This window comes from Mytilus edulis, chromosome 3, assembly GCF_963676685.1.
Source record: "Mytilus edulis chromosome 3, xbMytEdul2.2, whole genome shotgun sequence".
Taxonomy (NCBI): Eukaryota; Metazoa; Mollusca; class Bivalvia; order Mytilida; family Mytilidae; genus Mytilus; species Mytilus edulis.
The window spans coordinates 38,159,535-38,180,012 of NC_092346.1; the positions used below are offsets into that span (position 1 = coordinate 38,159,535).

The 20,478-nt window shown below is 33.0% G+C and overlaps 2 protein-coding genes across 3 annotated transcripts; one reads left to right on the forward strand and one right to left on the reverse strand.

Moving 5' to 3' along the window:
- Nucleotides 1-5,278: 5,278 nt before the first annotated feature.
- LOC139516404 (cancer-related nucleoside-triphosphatase-like) lies at nucleotides 5,279-10,325 on the reverse strand. Of its 2 annotated transcripts, none has more exons than XM_071306479.1 (6): nucleotides 10,217-10,325; nucleotides 8,674-8,750; nucleotides 7,496-7,667; nucleotides 6,660-6,753; nucleotides 5,897-6,091; nucleotides 5,279-5,372 (listed from the first exon to the last, which is right to left on the reverse strand). In XM_071306479.1, exons 2-6 carry the CDS (start codon nucleotides 8,717-8,719, stop codon nucleotides 5,295-5,297), a joined length of 585 nt encoding a protein of 194 aa, XP_071162580.1. In that variant the 5' UTR covers nucleotides 8,720-8,750; nucleotides 10,217-10,325; the 3' UTR covers nucleotides 5,279-5,294. The 2 variants fall into 2 exon arrangements, with proteins under 2 accessions (XP_071162580.1, XP_071162579.1); XM_071306478.1 differs by having other exon boundaries at nucleotides 10,238-10,314.
- A 117-nt stretch (nucleotides 10,326-10,442) lies between these two features.
- Nucleotides 10,443-18,567, forward strand: LOC139516403 (leucine-rich repeat-containing protein 57-like). The gene is made up of 5 exons (XM_071306477.1): nucleotides 10,443-10,579; nucleotides 11,322-11,457; nucleotides 12,143-12,411; nucleotides 16,307-16,492; nucleotides 17,495-18,567. Exons 1-5 carry the CDS (start codon nucleotides 10,496-10,498, stop codon nucleotides 17,534-17,536), a joined length of 717 nt encoding a protein of 238 aa, XP_071162578.1. The 5' UTR covers nucleotides 10,443-10,495; the 3' UTR covers nucleotides 17,537-18,567.
- Nucleotides 18,568-20,478: the final 1,911 nt, after the last annotated feature.

Sequence of the window (20,478 nt, forward strand, 5' to 3'; positions counted from 1 at the left end):
CGAATGGCACAGTAGTCTAACAGGACGTACCCTTCTAATAACCAGGGATAGTAGCAGGTGCTGCGGAAGGATAAACAGATCATGCTCCACTAATGGCACAGTAGTCTAACAGGACGAACTCTACTAAAAACCAGATATAGTATCAGGTGCTGCGAAAGGATAAGCACATCATGCTCCACTAATGGCACAGTAGTCTAACAGGACGAACTCTACTAAAAACCAGGGATAGTATCAGGTGCTGCGAAAGGATAAGCAGATCATGCTCCACTAATGGCACAATAGTCTTACAGAACGAACCCTACTAAAAACCAGGAATAATATCAGATGCTGCGGAAGGATAAGCAGATCATGCTCCACTAATGGCACAATAGTCTTACAGAACGAACCCTACTAATAACAAGGGATAATATCAGGTGCTGCGGAAGGATAAGCAGATCATGCTCCACTAATGGCACAGTAGTCTAACAGCACGAACCCTACTAATAACCAGGGATAGTATAGGTGCTGCGGAAGGATTAGCATATCATGCTCCACTAATGGCACAGTAGTCTTACAGGATGAACCCTTCTAATAACCAGAGATAGAATCAGATGCTGCGGAAGGATAAGCAGATCATGCTCCACTAATGGCACAGTAGTCTAACAGGACGAACCCTACTAATAACCAGGGATAATATCAGGTGCTGCGGAAGGATAAGCAGATCATGCTCCACTAATGACACAGTAGTCTAAGAGGACGAATCCTACTAATAACCAGGGATAATATCAGGTGCTGCGGAAGGATAAGCTGATCATGCTCCACTAATGGCACAGTAGTCTAAGAGGACGAATCCTACTAATAACCAGGAATAATATCAGGTGCTGCGGAAGGATAAGCAGATCATGCTCCACTAATGACACAGTTGTCTAACAGGACGAACCCTACTTATAACCAGGGATAATATAAGGTGCTGCGAAAGGATAAGCTGATAATTCTCCACTAATGGCACAGTAGTCTAACAGGACGAACTCTACTAATAACCAGGGATAATATCAGGTGCTGCGGAAGGATAAGCATATCATGCTCCACTAATGACACAGTAGTCTAAGAGGACGAACCCTACTAATAACCAGGGATAATATCAGGTGCTGCGGAAGGATAAGCTGATCATGCTCCACTGATGGCACAGTAGTCTAAGAGGACGAACCCTACTAATAACCAGGGATAATATCAGGTGCTGCGGAAGGATAAGCTGATCATGCTCCACTGATGGCACAGTAGTCTAACAGGACGTACCCTTCTAATAACCAGGGATAATATCAGGTACTGCGGAAGGATAAGCTGATCATGCTCCACTAATGGCACAGTAGTCTAAGAGGACGAATCCTACTAATAACCAGGAATAATATCAGGTGCTGCGGAAGGATAAGCAGATCATGCTCCACTAATGACACAGTTGTCTAACAGGACGAACCCTACTAATAACCAGGGATAATATCAGGTGCTGCGGAAGGATAAGCTGATCATGCTCCACTGATGGCACAGTAGTCTAAGAGGACGAACCCTACTAATAACCAGGGATAATATCAGGTGCTGCGGAAGGATAAGCTGATCATGCTCCACTAATGGCACAGTAGTCTAAGAGGACGAACCCTACTAATAACCAGGAATAATATCAGGTGCTGCGGAAGGATAAGCAGATCATGCTCCACTAATGGCACAGTAGTCTAAGAGGACGAACCCTACTAATAACCAGGGATAATATCAGGTGCTGCGGAAGGATAAGCTGATCATGCTCCACTGATGGCACAGTAGTCTAAGAGGACGAACCCTACTAATAACCAGGGATAATATCAGGTGCTGCGGAAGGATAAGCTGATCATGCTCCACTAATGGCACAGTAGTCTAAGAGGACGAACCCTACTAATAACCAGGAATAATATCAGGTGCTGCGGAAGGATAAGCAGATCATGCTCCACTAATGGCACAGTAGTCTAAGAGGACGAACCCTACTAATAACCAGGGATAATATCAGGTGCTGCGGAAGGATAAGCTGATCATGCTCCACTGATGGCACAGTAGTCTAAGAGGACGAACCCTACTAATAACCAGGAATAATATCAGGTGCTGCGGAAGGATAAGCAGATCATGCTCCACTAATGGCACAGTAGTCTAAGAGGACGAACCCTACTAATAACCAGGGATAGTAGCAGGTGCTGCGGAAGGATAAGCAGATCATGCTCCACTAATGACACAGTTGTCTAACAGGACGAACCCTACTTATAACCAGGGATAATATAAGGTGCTGCGAAAGGATAAGCATATCATGCTCCACTAATGGCACAGTAGTCTAGTAGTATATAATGCATATATTGTATTATATGTCTCTGATGGAATATATGGTCTATTAATCCTAGGTCCAGTATTCCAGATCACTGTCCCTGTTTTAGGACTGTTTGAAGTGTTGAAGGCTGTACTTCGATCTAATAGTATAATGGTTTACTTTTTACAAATTGTGAATTGGATGGAGAGTTTTCTCATTGGCACTCATACAACATCTGCATATATCTATATATTTTTAGAACAATTAATGGTTTTCAAGTCAGAGGTTAAGTTAGCTTTAAAACCAGGTTAAATCCAACATTTTCTACATAAGTAAAGGCCTGTACTAAGTCAGGAATATGACAGTTGTTTTCCATTCATTTGATGTGAATTTTTAGATTGGTTTCTGAATAACAGTTTTGGTTTTTGTTGCTGATTTTCAAATGATGGGAGAGATTTTAATGTCCATTGTCAAGATCAGAGTAATTTATGAGACAAAACATATAGAAGAGGGGTTATAGAAATATAGAGTTGCAATTCGTTGTTTATAGGTAATTTTATGTGCATATCAAGTGGCAGACAGCCTTGTGATTTTGAGGTAAATAGGTTATGATCACTGATGCATAAACAGACAACTATACATTGCATGAAGCTCTTTAAAGTCTGGGGTTTCTGGATAACATGCTCCCAACTACGGCTTTTTTTCTAGTAATCAAAGTATATTGGCCATGTGTATCTTGATCTGATGAATAAGCTAGGGTTATGGAAAATCTGTGTAAGCCCTCTTCATTGCAAATAGTGTGAGTGGCTTCTGTATATCATGGTTCTCGAGCAAGTGTTTCAACACATGACAGCTGCATTTAGATTGTAATTTCTTGCCCAAGCCTAAAGTTTATAGTTAGGGAGCTACCATTTGATTTTTATGGGGGGGCTAGGATGAAAAATGTTGTCCTGCATTTTTTTTTAGTTGTAATCTCTGTCCTGCCTTTTTATTTTTCACTCTATTCTGTCCTGCCTTTTTTTTATTAGTTTATCCTGACTTTTTTTACCTAAATTGTCATCCTGCCTTTTTTTTTTGAAAAGTGTCTCATCCTGCCCTTTTTTTTTTACTCCAAACTCCTGTCCTGCCTATTTTTTTCAAATTTCATCCTAGCCCCCCCATAAAAATCAAATGGTAGCTCCCTTAAATTGTTTTATATTGATGCCTATGAAATAGATTTGCAGTGATCAAATGAAGTTAAATTGCAAATACAAAGTTTTTTAATCGATCAACTATCCTGAAAATGCATGAAATATTTGCCAATGGCAATAAACAAGCTATGATCAATAAAACCAATGTGATTTTAAAGCTTTCATTGTAATGGCTCATAAGTTCATAACAAAGGTTTGTCATTTGAATTGCAATTTTCAATTTGTGGGAAATGTTTTAGAGATCAGTTTTGTTTGAAAATCTTATGTTAAGGTATTTTTGAAGATCAATATTACAGTTCAAGCAGCAACATCTTCTCTATGGTGTCAGTTGACAATTTACACTATGTTGGCTTATTTGTAGATTATTCATTTTGCTGGACAGTTTTGCTATTTACTGTTGCTCTCTATCTATTATAGTTTCTGCAAAAAATAAAAAAATGTCCAAAATTGTCATGCAGGGGCAGTAACTCATTTCAAGAGTTAGTTGATTATTATTTTGCTGTATCAAATATATATTTTACTTTCTGTTATTTCACTGTAACTATTTTGATTTCTACATAAATGGGGCAAATTATATTTCAAGGATGATACTAACTTCCTAAAGATTGATGATTTAAGATGCTAAACTCTTTTACAACTAGTTTATCTTTATCTTTTATGGTTTATGCAAAACACATTTGCTTATTTGAAGATCTACTTGAACCAGTGATTTTTATCTGTTAAAAGTTTCTCCTTATATATATATAATACATTTTAGGGGGCAATAACTCCATAATGGAGTGTCAGAATTTTCTGAAAATTCTATTCATATAGAAATTGAACTGCTGAATTTTTTTTCCATGACACTTTTGCTTTTTACTGTTTTAGTTTTGAAATAAAAGACAATAAAAATTGAAAGATAAAAAAAGCAATACATGTTCTCCAACTTGTCTTACAATCTAGAGATACAGTATAGGCAAAACACTACATTTAACTGCTATGTTCTATTTTTAAGCAACAGAGACCTGTTTTTTAATGGATTAAGTCCAGGATACAATTTTTTAACTACATTCCCTTTGGAACACTCTGGTAACTTTTGCAACAGAAGTTTCAGAGATTTTTTTTTTGAAAAAAAGTGAAAGACATCAGTTAACCAAATTGAATGCCAAGAGATTGTTAAAAAACAGATTGCCCTTTAGAAAGAGTGAGCTAAAAAGGTGTTGAGTTGAGTCCTATAAAGATGAGGTTAAATCCACCAGCTGTCACATATGCCTGTTCCAAATTCTAGATTCCTGTTGTGGTAGTCACTAAATATAAATAAAATGCATTTTTGGTTTAAGGGAAATTGGTGAACATGGCAGACCTTTAAAATTTGCTGTTAAATTCAGTCACAACTTCTCCAAACTCATGGCATATTAAAGTTTAAAAAGCTGTAAACTTAACACTTCATTTTACAAAGACAGAATGTTGACCTCTAGAAGGCATTTGGTGGTTGTATCATGGGGATGCTGTTTCATTATCATACACCCTATATATCTTTTAAGTGAGATTAGGTAAAATCTTATGAGGAAGAGATGTCTTCTAATACATATATTTTTTAATTATCTTGCTTATGCCATGGAAATATCACCTTGATTTGCATGGTAACATATTTTTTCCTGCATAGTCTACAAATTTGTAACTGTTTGATATGTTTTTTAGGCTTCTATGGTTAGAACATGTAATCTTTATGTTTCAGTCTGAATGAAAAAATGTAAGCTCCATGATCTAAAGACATGGAGGATCCTGTTATCTCAAATAACAAAACTTTATAACATAGCTAATTAAGTATTATCCTTTAATGACAGCATTACTGATGTTGATATATCTGCTAAAATATTGTCTCTATTTTCTTTTGTTATCTGTAACAAAAATAATACATCGTTATGTTGAGTACAAAATATCTTACACTTTAAGTGCATAATACTATCAGTTACATCATAGTGTATTAGTGACCTAACAACAATATATACACAAAATTTGCATTCTTTCTTTATTTTAAAATTGGCTTTTTTCAGTTGATAAAACTTGAATGAATATATTGCAACCAAAAATAAAAGGGAGACAATTCATGATATCTCTTTACAATTTTCATTATTCTAAGGTATGCATGAATGTGGAAAGAACCTTTTGAAGGTCAACACTGATGTTTAATGTATTCATCATTTTCTTGAAATCCATTGCAAAAATCTTTATAAGAAAACTAATTTATTAATTTTTTTGAAGAATAAAATACAACATTGTGTCTTTCTACTGCAATGCTACAAACTACTCAAATAAATGCAATATTATTCTGATTCAAAATGTACAGAAATCAGCCTAAAAATGAAATTCCAATGTTTAATTTACAAAGAGTGAAAAATAATGCCTCAAAATTAAAACTAACTGTAAAAACTTGAGCATCTGGTCTTGCTCGAACTTCCTCTACCAGCTGTAGTGGTCTCCCCTTTGGAACAGGTATTGTTGCTATGACAGTTAAACCTTTTGTATCCAAAATATGTTTGACATGTCTGATAAAGCTCTGACTAAATAATTCCATCTTTCCAATCTCATCTATGATTATGACTCTGTTCTGTTTATCCTGTCAGCAATAAATTCTTTTTTTTTTTTTAAATATAGATGGCGTAATAATGTGATAGGACTATAACAAATGGACAACTTCTGTCATTTGGTCTCTGGTGGAGAGTTGTTGCATTGGCAATCATCCCATTACTTTTTACTTTAATATAAATTATAAGCTTTTATCTGGTTTAAATAATGTACAGTGGCACATATTTTATTCCATTTTTTTCATAGCCAATCATACTTGTCCTGATAATGCATGACATATTTTGGAATTGGATGTCTGACTTAACATCCAGTGGCAAATATTGTAAGCATGCTTAGGACAATTTACATATTGTGTATTATAGTAGTCTCAGTGGATGTACAAAATAATTAATCAATTATAGCCACATTTGCATTTTCTTGATTTTTTTTAAATTGGAATTTTGACAATTCTTGTTGTAATATAAAAGTAGCCAGAAAATAGTTACATTGAAAGTTCATATTTGCATGATGTTCACCTTATCAAAAATTAAAAAGTCAGCTTAAATTAAATTTGTTTTGCTGCACTATCCATTTGAGATAATTAAACACTACTTAAATACCTTAACTTGTAGTGTAGGTAAGGCTGTATTTTCAAAAGACTGTAAACAAACATTGTACTTTCCAACAGTGTACTGTCTGCCACTTGGTATATCACTGTGGAAATGAGAATCGAATAAAGATGAGTACCTTTTAAATAAATTTCTACATCTATGGACTTGTACATCAGTAATATTTTATAGTATATTCTAAAGGACTGTTCTGTTTGTATCCATCTGATGAGTTAAGCCTTTTTCAACTGATTTTTATAGTACATTCTTTTGTTGTATTGTTGCACCACAGTCCCAGGTCAGGGGGAGGGTTGGGATCCTGCTAACATATTTAACACGCCACATTGTATGTGCCTGTCCCAATTCAGGAGCCTGTAATTCAGTGGTTGTGGTTTGTTGATGTGTTACATATTTGTTTCTCATTCAATTTTTGTACATAAATTAGGTTGTTAGTTTTCTCAATTGAATTGTTTTACATTTGTCATTTCTGGTCCTTTTTCAGGTGAATATGTGGTATGGGCTTTGCTTATTGTTGAAGGCCATATAGTGACCGATAGTTGTTAATTTCTGTGTCATTTGGTCTCTTGTGGAGAGTTGTTTCTTTAGCAATCATACCACATCTTCTTTTTTTATTTACTTTTTGATGGGTTTTGTCATTTTCTTTTGATAATGTCTATCCATCTGAAGCCTATCTTATAAGATTTATCCTCATTGGTATTTTCTTTTTGTTCATTTGAGGACAGGTGTTAAAACATTGCCTGTATTTTGCCCCCTCCTCTTTTCTCACATCCTTAGTAGTAACCATGATTACCACAACTTCCTTAGTATAACACCTATAATCTTCTTACCTACTAGTCTGTACTGTTGCTAAAGGACCCTGTTCACCATCCAGTGTTATAACGCTGAAACCTGTTCTTTGTCCCCTTTCCCTGACCTCCTGGGTATAAAAGCCCTGCACATTAATTGACTTTGTCTTTAAAACTTTACATATTTCTTTGATAAGTGTTGTTTTCCCTACACCTACAAATTGAATGGCATTATTGTTATTATAATACAGTAAGTAAATAAACATGATGACAAGAAATCAAATGCACTTCCTTTATATGGAAAATAATATGATGCAGATGTAACCTATTTAGGGGGATTGATTGACTGATGGTTGCTTAATGTCCAGTGGCAAATATTTCATGGATGTTTTAATGACAAAAGAAGAGAATAAAGTCTGCAATAGTGGATATATAATTTTTGTATAGTTGTTTTCAAATATGTTCAAAATATACATTTCTGGGAGCATATTACATTAAATTTTTACATATTTTTATATTTGTTGGAAAAATGTGAACTTTTCCTTTCAGTTTGAAAACTTAATATTGACTTACTCACATTTCTATATCTTAGGCCAAATAAAAAAGTATGTGTGGTTCCAGTTACATCTAAAAACAAGTTAGGGAAGGTAGGTAGGGATTTTTTTTAATTTTATGTGGTTTTTTTAAACATTGAGTCTATGGGAGCAACATTCAGACTTTAACAGTGCTTAATGAAAAATGACAATAAAATCATTAGGGTAGGCTATTTTTAAGCCGAAAAAGTAGGGACGGTAGGGTTACTGGAACCACACATATATTTTTATTTGGCCTTAGTATATATACTGCAATATAATATTGTAATTTATGAGAAAAAAAATCCAGTTATCAGAAATGTTACAGCTAATAAAACATACATCCTTAATCAATGACTACTGAACAAAATATTTAAAATATTTTACTGTAACTTGACTATAATGTTTCTCTCTACCTATTGCAGTTCATTAAAATTCTGACCCAATTGTTATTTGTTTATTGGGGTAATCAATTGAAAACTGTTAAACTGGTCAGAAATTTCATCAACCTGCTCTAGGAAAGCCAGTCTAGTTATTTAATCATTTGTACAGTTTTATTTGATGCTTTGCAATAGGTGGAATAAGTGAAACACTAACAGTCAAGTCACAGTAATCAATTTACACACACATTTACATTTAGAATAGTACCTGGCACACCAGTCAGTAAAATAACTCTTGCTGTGTTAGTTGCCATATCATTTATTCATTACTTTGCCATGTTCACTCTAAAAGTATACATTATAATATCAAAGGGTTTCACAAGTGTCAATAGGGGAGAAATATCAGTAATATTTTATTCACATTTATCAAAACTTTTTTTTACTGGATTGATAGCATATATATTCATGTACTTTACATTTACAAATAACTTCTGAAAGATATTGCTCAACTGATTTGCAATCAAATAATATTTTATGTTGTTTAAAGTGTGCATTCCTGCCTTGAGGTAAAGTGGAACACACTTAGAAACCATTCAAAAATCAAATCCATAAGAGGTCTGTAGTTAGCCTGTTGCATTAGGAAAAATGTCTACCCCTATTATATATTCCCTCATTATTCAGTGGCTGTAATAATTTCCCTGTCTACCTCTATTACAGGACCTGTTTAAAGTGTATTTTTTGTTAATTTGTTCTTGTCTTGAAATATCTGCCACTGGAGATTAAGCAACAAACAATAAATACACCAACCATAGTATGTGTTAAATATTGCATAATTTGTATTTTACTTAATTTCTAAGCTGTCTTGACATATTTTTTTTTAAAATATTTGTCACTGGACATTCAGCAACCAACAATTCAATCCACCAATCTTCCTTAATATGTCCATTTTCTTATTTGTCTTGAAATTGAATTATTAACCTTTAAAATTGTGCAATAGACATCATTGGAAAAGGGTTTATCAAACGAATAACAGATGAAAATATTTTTGCTAGATTTTTGGTTTTAAGTATGAATTCATGTCCAGTTAGAAAAACAAGCTGATGCCAGACATAAAGTGAGTGACTTGCTTTCTGGCGGCACTTTTAGAACCATGCAAAAATTAACTCCACAAGGGGACTGTACATGTAGGTGGCCAGTTGCATGAGAAAAATGTCTACCCCTTTTATATATATACCCTCATTTTCATGTGGCAGTCATAAATTATTTCCCTGACTTTTATTCTAGACGGCCTCTTTTACAGGATCTGCCTATAATGTACGTATCAACTGTTAATTTGTTCTGAAATATTTGCCACTGGAGTTTACAGCAACAAACAATTAATCCATCAATCCTAGTATGTGTAAAATGTGGCATTTGTGTTTTGCTAAATTTCTAAGCTGACTTGATATATTAATATTTAATTGAAATATTTGCCACTTGATGTCAGCAACAAACAATTCAATCCACCAATAATTTATCCTTACACAAAAATGAGACATGTACATTTTACTTAGTCTTGATATCAAATTATTGCACTTTAAAATTGTGCAATAGACACCATTGGAAAGGGTTTATAAAACATAAAAACAGCTGAAGAATGTGGGCAAGCATCACAGAGAATTGTTTACAGAAAAGTCCAGAGATGTTGACTTGTTGAACAGTTGAATAGTCATGTTTGATATAGATGTTATCAAACAGGACTATTCAACAAGAAAGGCGGAATCCATAATTTTTTAACATAATTGATAATTGAATATATACATCATCATTACAGATTGATTTCTGAAATTCACCTCAGTCAAGATTTCACAACTGAAAACTGAACTAATATTTTAGGAGTTCGTGTTTGTATGATATTGCCTTTTGGGATATGGTTAAACCAAAATTACTTAGTTAGTCTGAATATTGTTTCAATGTATCATGTGTACGTTACTTTAAACGCTTAGGTGACAACGTAATGCTAAATCAGTTAAGCGCTTATTGTAATGGTTTGGGGAAACGCTGTTCAAAGCTAAATTTTGACATTGACAACAACAAAATTATTGTGAAAAATGGGAAACTCCCCAGTAAAACAACATATTGATACAGCACAGAAAACTGGAGCTTGTCAACTCAGTAAACTTGGAATCAAAGAGGTTAGAAAGCGTAAAATTAATTTTGTTTGCTTTCAGCTTGTTGGCATTTTCCTCACTGAATAATTTATTTTCAGTTTCTTCCCAATAAAAGTCTAATTCAGTATCTATAATTATTTTTTAATAGTCCTTAAATACTCCGCCTCATGCCTTCAGGGCAAAATCTTTCTTGAATGCACAAACATTCTTAATGTATAGATTAGTACCAGCACATTAAAATATGAGACATGATTGACCATCTCATCATGCTCATTAACATGATTAAACAGGTTGGGAACAAACTCTCTATATGGTGTTTATACGTTTATCTGGGGAGAAATTCCCCAATTAAAAAAATTTGAAAATCAACTAAAAAATAAATAAATTATAAATATTCTGGAAATTTTCCAAAAATTTTCCATTCTACTAATGAACCCCAAATTTTAAATGTTTTTTTTTCAGACCTTTTTTAATCCCTGCATCTGTGCAGAAATCTACTTCCTTTTTCTGGGCTTGTTTGCATGAGACTTTGAATAAAAGATCAATTTATCATTCTAGTAAAATATAGGAAGGAATCTGAAAAATAATGATGTTATACATGTACATGCATGACATGTAAGTATGTAGAAGATTAATTGAAGTTTGTTTGCAACAATATATTGTACATGTATATAGTGAAATATTTTTTTATAGCTATATGTTACAATTGAAAATTGACTTGAATTTTAAGTTCAGAAGCAGGATTCATTTACATTTTTGTTTTCAGTTTCCTGAAGATTTATACCAACTAGCTAAAAACTTGAGAACACTTGATTTATCTGAAAATAAACTACATGGGCTGCCACAGCAAATAGGAAATTTTACTTCTTTAAAGAGTTTGATACTAAATAACAACAAATTAGGTAAGTGCTGTGCCTGTTTAAGGACAAACACCCCAGTAAATTCCAGTATTCCTATAATATTAATTGATTCATTGATTTTTGGTTGCTAAACATCTAGTTGGAAAAATTTACTGCATGTTTAGGACCAGAACAAGTTAACAATAAATAAATTGAGATTTGGACTGCCTGGAAATTGAGGGTAGATTGGATACAGATAGAAATTTAGCATCAGGCCACATACTGACCCCTCAAAGAGTTGTTGCAATAACAACAGTTCTTACACAGGCACTTTTTTTTCTGAGAAAAGTGCCTGTGGGTTCTTAGCATGTGAAGAGTGTGGCATACACTTTACATAAGGTACATGTATCTGATTAAACTGATCAAACTTTTGTATTCTGATCTTTAACATCCTGCATAGACAAATGGACACCCCAGATCATGTTGTTTAATGTATGCTGGCTAATACATATTTATATTTTATCATCTTTTCACAAAAAGAAAGTAAAAATAAAGTTAGCAGACTATTTAGGTACATGAATCTGAAAAAAACCCAATGATAGCAAACAAAATGAACAAAACAGGACTTATGAATTCTTCCACAATGTATAATTGCAGTTTTGTTAAAACATGTGACAATGTCATAGAAGTGAATTGTTGAAATTATTTGAAAGTATCAATGTTATTGTTAAATTTTTTCTTTTTTCAGAAAGTCTACCAACAGAAATAGGAAATTTAAAGAAGCTTGAAACATTATCTTTAGAAAACAACCACATAACATCAGTACCTTCCTCTTTATGTAATCTGACCAATCTAAGAACAGTAAACCTATCTGGTAACCATATAAAAGTGTTCCCTGCTGACCTTAGTAAACTAAGGCAGCTCGATGCTTTAAATCTGTCACGAAATGGAATTACAACCATTCCAGAAAGTGTTTCATCGTGTCAGGCTATAGAAATTAATCTTAACCAAAACCAGGTTAGTAACAATATCTTTTTAATGCATGTGTACTTGTTAAAATAAAATTTCATGAAAAAGAAAAAGAGTTTAGTTGTAATTTTATGTGTCTGGAAGCCTGAATTGGTTAAATTGATGTACCATTTCAGGCTAGCTTACTTTTACCAGCACTAAAACGGAATAATTTAAATATGGAATAATTTTGAATTCTGGAGAATGGTTAAGAAATGTATGCCTTATATTTACAATTGTGGGGAGGGGGAATAACCCAGGATGGGGTGGGGTCATCTCTGTATCTCATAGAGACACTTTTTAGCTCACCTGGCCTAAAAGGCCATGTGAGCTTTTCTCATCACTTGGCGTCCGTCGTCGTCGTCGTCGTCGTCTGTCGTCGTTAACAATTTTTCAAACATCTTCTCCTCTGAAACTACTGAATGGATTTGAATGAAACTTAACATGATTGTTCCTTAGTATATCCTGCACAAAATGTGCGCTTCGATTTTTGATCCGTCAAAAAACATGGCCGCCGTTACTTAAAATAGAACATAGGGGTCAAATGCAGTTTTTGGCTTATGGGTGCTATAAACAGTTTCGTACTAAAAACTAGGGGTATTTCCCCAGTGAGATTTACATACTGATGGAATTCCCTGCTATTTATATACCACTAAATGAAAAAGTTGATTGTTTTTTATGTTCAATGTGAAAAACATATATTGAAGTTCAATTAAAATGCCACTTTTGTCAAGATTTAAAAAAAAAAAAATGTTTTTGTGACTTCCTACTATATGGGAGGCAACTCCATAAACAGCTGATTTTCACCTGTTGCAAAAAGCACTTTGATTTGTCAGGTAAGATAGCTCCTTTCGGAGCAGGCGAACGTAGGCTGAAACTACATTTTCTTAAATCAGCCGGATAAGCTCTTCGAAATGCATATTATAAGAAATCTCAAATATATGCACAGGTTACTGATCTGTGTGTCCAAAGGTGGTCTGTTTTTAAGGTTTTTTAGGGGGAAAATGCCTAATTTCCAGCTGATAACTTGTACCAATTTGCATGTTTAAACAAGAGATGTTGGATTTTTTTTTATTTATTCAGAAAGTTCATAGAATTATCTTTCCATTGATGTATAGATATCTATATAACTATGAATATCTGACTTCTGCATGATGGGTCCACTATTACATGCCCTGTTACAGAATGACGTCACGTAAAAAACTGTTGATTGCACCCTTAAGGGACAAATACAAAATATTAGTGATGTTTTAGCATAGAAATGTGTTTGCGAATGGAGTAAAATAATTCTGAAAAATATTGTACGGCATGTATACATTAATTTAAAAGCATCAGTTTGGTATATTTAATGCAAATATTACAGATTTGTACATAGCAACCAGATATAAGAAAACCAGACTCTGTGCGAATATTGAAGTTTTTTAATTTTTTGCGACGTCATGATATTTTTATTCAATCTCTCATATATTTGGAACCAAAAGTTGCATATGAAAAGTGTAGATTTTTTCTACTTTGACCTTTACTCCTGATCAGTGTTACATCAAGTTTTATTCATTATAATATATATTTGGTACTTTTTATAGTCAAAAAGGTACACATGCCATTCCTTAGAAAAACACTATTTCAATATTTTCTCAACTCAGCTATAACTTAGTTCATATAGTACTAGGAACAAAATCTATTTAAAGTAACTTTATTCATGCCTATTTCATAGTTTTTATTCTATTTATGTAAAAGAAACCCTATTTTATGATTTCTTTTCTTTGTAAAACTGATGAAAATGTGATACAGGAAATGTTTGGGATTTGCCAGTTAAACTGTTTGCCACTGGCCAATATGCCACTACCGCGCGACATAAAAAAAGAGCTGTAGTTTCACTATTTGTGGTCACAATCCTTAAAGTAAGACATCATTTTAATCGGTATAGTGTACAGATTCAGAAAAGCTGAGAATTTTTTATATATCGCATACAAGGTTTTGCTTAAGGGTGCTATAAACAGTTTCGTACTAAAAACTAGGGGTATTTCCCCAGTGAGATTTACATACTGATGGAATTCCCTGCTATTTATATACCACTAAATGAAAAAGTTGATTGTTTTTTATGTTCAATGTGAAAAACATATATTGAAGTTCAATTAAAATGCCACTTTTGTCAAGATTTAAAAAAAAAAAAATGTTTTTGTGACTTCCTACTATATGGGAGGCAACTCCATAAACAGCTGATTTTCACCTGTTGCAAAAAGCACTTTGATTTGTCAGGTAAGATAGCTCCTTTCGGAGCAGGCGAACGTAGGCTGAAACTACATTTTCTTAAATCAGCCGGATAAGCTCTTCGAAATGCATATTATAAGAAATCTCAAATATATGCACAGGTTACTGATCTGTGTGTCCAAAGGTGGTCTGTTTTTAAGGTTTTTTAGGGGGAAAATGCCTAATTTCCAGCTGATAACTTGTACCAATTTGCATGTTTAAACAAGAGATGTTGGATTTTTTTTTATTTATTCAGAAAGTTCATAGAATTATCTTTCCATTGATGTATAGATATCTATATAACTATGAATATCTGACTTCTGCATGATGGGTCCACTATTACATGCCCTGTTACAGAATGACGTCACGTAAAAAACTGTTGATTGCACCCTATATCTCAAAAACGAAAGCATTTAGAGCAAATATGACATGGGGTAAAAATGTTCATTAGGTCAAGATCTATCAGCCCTGAAATTTTCAGATGAATCAAACAAACCATTGTTGGGTTGCTGCCACTTAATTGGTAATTTTAAGGAAATTTTGCAGTTTTTGGTCATTATCTTGAATATTATTATAGATAAAGATAAACTGTAATCAGCAAAAAAGATCAGCAAAGTAAGATCTACAAATAAGTTAATTTGACCAAAATTGTCAATTGACCCCTTAAGGGGTTATTGTCCTTTAATGACAATTTTTCACAATTTGTTCATCATATTTGCTAACTTTAAAAAATCTTCTCCTCTGAAACTACTGAATGGATTTGGTTAAAACTTAGCATGGTTGTTCCTTAGATTATCCTGCACAAAGTGTGTGCTTTGATCCGTCAAAAAACATGGCCGCCGTTACTTAAAATAGAACATAGGGGTCAAATGCAGTTTTTGGCTTATATCTCAAAAACGAAAGCATTAAGAGCAAATCTGACATGGAGTAAAAATGTTCATTAGGTCAATATCTATCAGCCCTGAAATTTTCAGATGAATCAAACATCCAATTGTTGGGTTGCTGCCACTTAATTGGTAATTTTAAGGAAATTTTGCAGTTTTTGGTCATTATCTTGAATATTATTATAGATAAAGATAAACTGTAAACAGCAAATATGATCAGCAAAGTAAGATCTACAAATAAGTCAAATTGACCAAAATTGTCAATTGACCTCTTTAGGAGTTATTGCCCTTTAAAGACTTTTTTCACAATTTGTTCACCATGTTGACTTACTTTAAAAAATCTTCTCTTATGAAACTGCTGTATCAATTTCAGCCAAACTTAGGCTAAATGAGTTTCAGAGTTTCAGAGTATCTAGTATAAATTTTATATTTCATTTCCTTGTATGTCAAGAAACATAGCTCCTATGGCTAAAATAGAACATAGGAGAAAATGATTTTTTTTTGCTTTTGAAGAAAATAGGACGATTCAAAGAACATTTAAATAAATTGAAAAGCCAAAATAATCATTGATGAGAGATTAAACCAAAAAAATTCAGGTGAGCGATTCAGGCTCTTGAGAGCCTTTTGTTTTATTTTCAATTGAAATTTTGGAAAAAATTTGTTGTTATTCAGTATTAAACTGATGATTTTTTGTAGGACTCACCTTTAAAATTTGTGTTCTTCCACTCTGAAGGTTCACTTGTTTATAATATTTATGATATTAATTGTAGGTATCTGTTTTACCTGAAAGTGTTGCCAAATGTCCACGATTAAAAGTGTTACGATTAGAAGAAAACTGTTTAGAAATCTCAGCATTTACACCACAGATTATGAAACATTCACAAATAGCATTATTAGCTATTGAAGGAAATGTGTTTGATTTTAAACAGTTCAACAACCTAGATGGTTATGAAGAGGTAAGATTAAATAATCAAGTCCTGTTTTAAGGTGGTACCCAACACCTGAACTAAAATTAATTTGGCTCGTTTAATTTTCTCTCTGACAAAAATATAAAAATTTCAAAAAATTTGAACCAACCGTTTAATCAGAAAAATTACACTGGTTATATAGCAGTTTGACAAAAACTTATTTTGATTATTGAGAAGCTTAACATTCCTTTAACAACACCATGTCATTAAAACGTTCTGCTGATTTTACAGAGTTATCTCCCTGTAGTGTTAGGTACCACCTTAAAGTTTAAATCTTAAAGGATCAGAATTATAAGATTAGTTGGCATTATATAAAGACTGGTTGAATTATAGATGTTATACATGTATATTTTTATTACCCCATGAATATATCTGGTTTTTTAGAACACAGAATTGTTCTGTTTTCACACAAGAGGGTGGCAATTCAGCCTTCTTTTTTTTCATAATCATCATCTTTAATATCAATTATTTTCATTTTATTCTGTTTAATGCATAAACAATATTCCAAAGAATATTTTGTTTTGAGTATTATTAAATTGGTAATCTGCATTATGAACTTGAGTTGAAGTTTTTTTCAAGTCTTCGGTTTGACCTGGATAGGGATCAAACCAAGAACTTCCCATACTTGAGGCAATAGATCTGAGAATGGAAATGTGTAAAACAGACAACAACCAGACCAAATAGCATAAAACAGTCCAAACCCACCATTGTTCTTCAACACAGCAAGAAAATCTTGCACTCAGAGGCTGGCGTCAGATGGCCCCTAAACAAAAATGAGTACTAGTTCAGTGAAAATGAACGTCACACAAAACTCTGAATGCTACCTAAGAACCCAGGAAGTAAACAAAAATTGTTAACAGACAATATTAGTATATAAACTGAACTGTTATTGAATATTTTTCTCTGATTTGATTTTTAAGATGAAAACTTGCAGTATTCTACTTAAATAACTTGTAAACATGCTGTAATTATTTTTACTTTAAATTATAGTACATGGAAAGATTTACAGCAACAAAGAAAAAGTTCAACTGATTAGTAAAGTCTAGAGCCAGAATAGAAGTTCTGAAAATCCAGTGGATGACTGACTGGTTCCCTTCCATGATCACAGAGACAGTACATAAGCAGACTTGATTCATATAGGTCATATGTACAACACTATAAACCTAGATTTAATCATCATGTTCTAAGATTTCTATTTTAAGGTCATGGCTATTTCATCTAACTGAATGCAAGAGGAAAAAGGGAACATGTGTATTTGGTCTTTTATTTGTGTTTGTCCTTTTCATGTATGCAAAATTATTCAAAAAGTATGTTGGTTGTGTATAGATTTTTGAAATTCCTTCATACTCTCAAACAGAATACTTTAATGGAACATCCACTAGAAGAATGGATTGATTATGACATAGAGACTGTATTAAATGTACAGTTATCAAGTTACATGTTGTAAAAAAAGTGTATTATTTTGTATTAAGTTTTAATATATTTTAAATTATGTCTGTTACAACAAATATGATTGTGTAAATTGTATGATTTTTGATGAAGTCATTGTAGAATTTGTAAAAGTATTGTAGGAATCTCCTTTAAGTGACAAATATAAGAACTGCCCAATATTTTTAATTGTTATGTAAATCTTTGCACAAAATTTTGTAATTACCAAGTATCATTTAATTGACATGTATAAATCTGATGATTGGGTCTTAGGTGAAATAGTGGCAGTCAGCAGTTTTTTTTAGATTTTTAAACTTTGTGAATATCTGATAATGCATTAAGCCTTTGTGACAGTCTGCACTAAAATCGTTTCTAATTACTAGTCCAAAGACCATAATTCCAACATTTTTGTCACGAGTCTAAATTTTGCAAAAACTTACAAGTCTGAATAAAATTTAACTAGTCTGCGGCATCAAACTAGTGGCTAACGCTGCAGACTGTTATGGTCTGTTTATAACATTAAATGTTGAAAGGCTTTTTATGAGACCAAACATCATTGCATGTACCTTTTTGCACCTTTCTTTTACACTTTGACTGAAATGGATCCTAATCATATTAAACTTTTAATTACTTTATACCAGTAATTTTTGTTGTGAAATTGTTTGTGAAACAAAGGCCTGGTCCTTAACTGTATCAGAGGTGTTCAGTCAGTAATGTTGCAAAATTGTTAAACTTTGTGTGTTCATTATAGTACATCAAGCAGTTAGAGTATTTGTTTGGTGAACAGTAAGCTCAAAAGATCTTTAATCATCATTATAATAGGTTCAATATCTCTACTGTGATTTTTTAAGCAAGAAACAGAATTATACTGTTCATTTTGTACACCAGTCCATGGCAGCTTTGTGTCAGTATTTATAATTTCAGGTGGTTTAAAGTTAAAGCAAAGCGTCTGTATGTATGTATTGGTATATTCCTCCGTTATTTAGAGCACATGATCTTTCTTCTTCTGCTCAAAAAGCAATTTACTAGTGTTAATTTGGCACACCATTGCATTGCAAGTCTGTGTCAATACACATGAATGGATGATATATATGTATAAATGATGTGTAGTACTTTTCCTAAAGGATAAATGCTTAATGAGGCCTCATTCTTAAAAAAATTGAAATTCTCTTGAACTACAGGTATTTAGAGTCCCAATCCATACAAAAAATCATCATCATCACCTTACTTGTATTGGAACTCTTTTGTTGAATTAATATTAATCTTATATATGTATAGAATACATTTACATAAGCAGAGATATGAATACCAGACTGCCAGTTCTCATATCTGTATTGAGACATATATCTTTTGTGGCAAACCGATGTAAATGAACATATTGTTCAGTACCGAGCAAATTATGTTAATAATTCTGTAGGATGTAAATCTATGTTTTGTCATCAAGTGTATGCAATTTAGGCTGTGATTTTATTATACATGTATATGTGAAATAATTGTACATACCGTACTTAAAATATTTATAGAACTTAGTCTTAATAAATATTAATGAGAGACTCTAAAAGCCTGTATTGCTCATCATATAAGCTGTTTAATGTGCATTTTAGACTAGAATTTCTCTAAATTTTGTGTTATTTTCACATTTCCTGACTGGTGTGAGAAAAATATTTCTTCTCACTAGTAAAAAATCTGTTCTCGACAAATGATTGGTTGAAATTTAATTGTGACGTTAAATTTTCTTGTTTTCTTCTGAATTTTCCTATTGTGACATCATGAAAAAAGGCGACCATGCAGTGACAGATCCAGAACTTTTCCTAAGGGGGGCCTGCTGACTGACCTAAGGGGGGGGGGGGGGGGGGATTCCAGTCATATTTCAATGATCCCTATATAATCAACCAAATTTTTCCCACAAAAGAGGGGGCCCCCTGGATCCGCCTATGCCATGCCTGATGACATCACATCAAAAGTACACAACTTTTTTCTAATCTTTGAAAAGAAAGGATAAAAATCATTAGAGAAACAGATTCCACCATTGTAACTCGTGTATTACGATATTTCTCCACTCTTAACAGTTAAATTTTAATTACTTAAAAAGCTCGGCAAGCCTTGTGCTTTATATATTAAAATTTAACTGTCTTGAGTGGAGAAATATCGTAATACACTTGTTGCAGTTGTGGAATCTATATATAGTGCATGACTAAAAAGAATTTTCTTTCAAATTGACTTATTGTAAATTGTAAATTCACATTTTGTTTTGCTTTGGGTTTTTTTTGGCATAAAAACTGATTTGACTTGTTTAAAACTATATGTTCCATTGCGAATTTATGATTGTTTATTTTGTTGGTTTTTTTATACGACCGCAAAAAAAAATTTTCTGCGTCGTCGTCGTCCGAATACTTTTAGTTTTCGCACTCTAACTTTAGTAAAAGTGAATAGAAATCTATGAAATTTGAACACAAGGTTTATGACCACAAAAGGAAGGTTGGAATTGATTTTGGGAGTTTTGGTCCCAACATTTTAGGAATTAGGGGCCAAAAAGGGCCCAAATA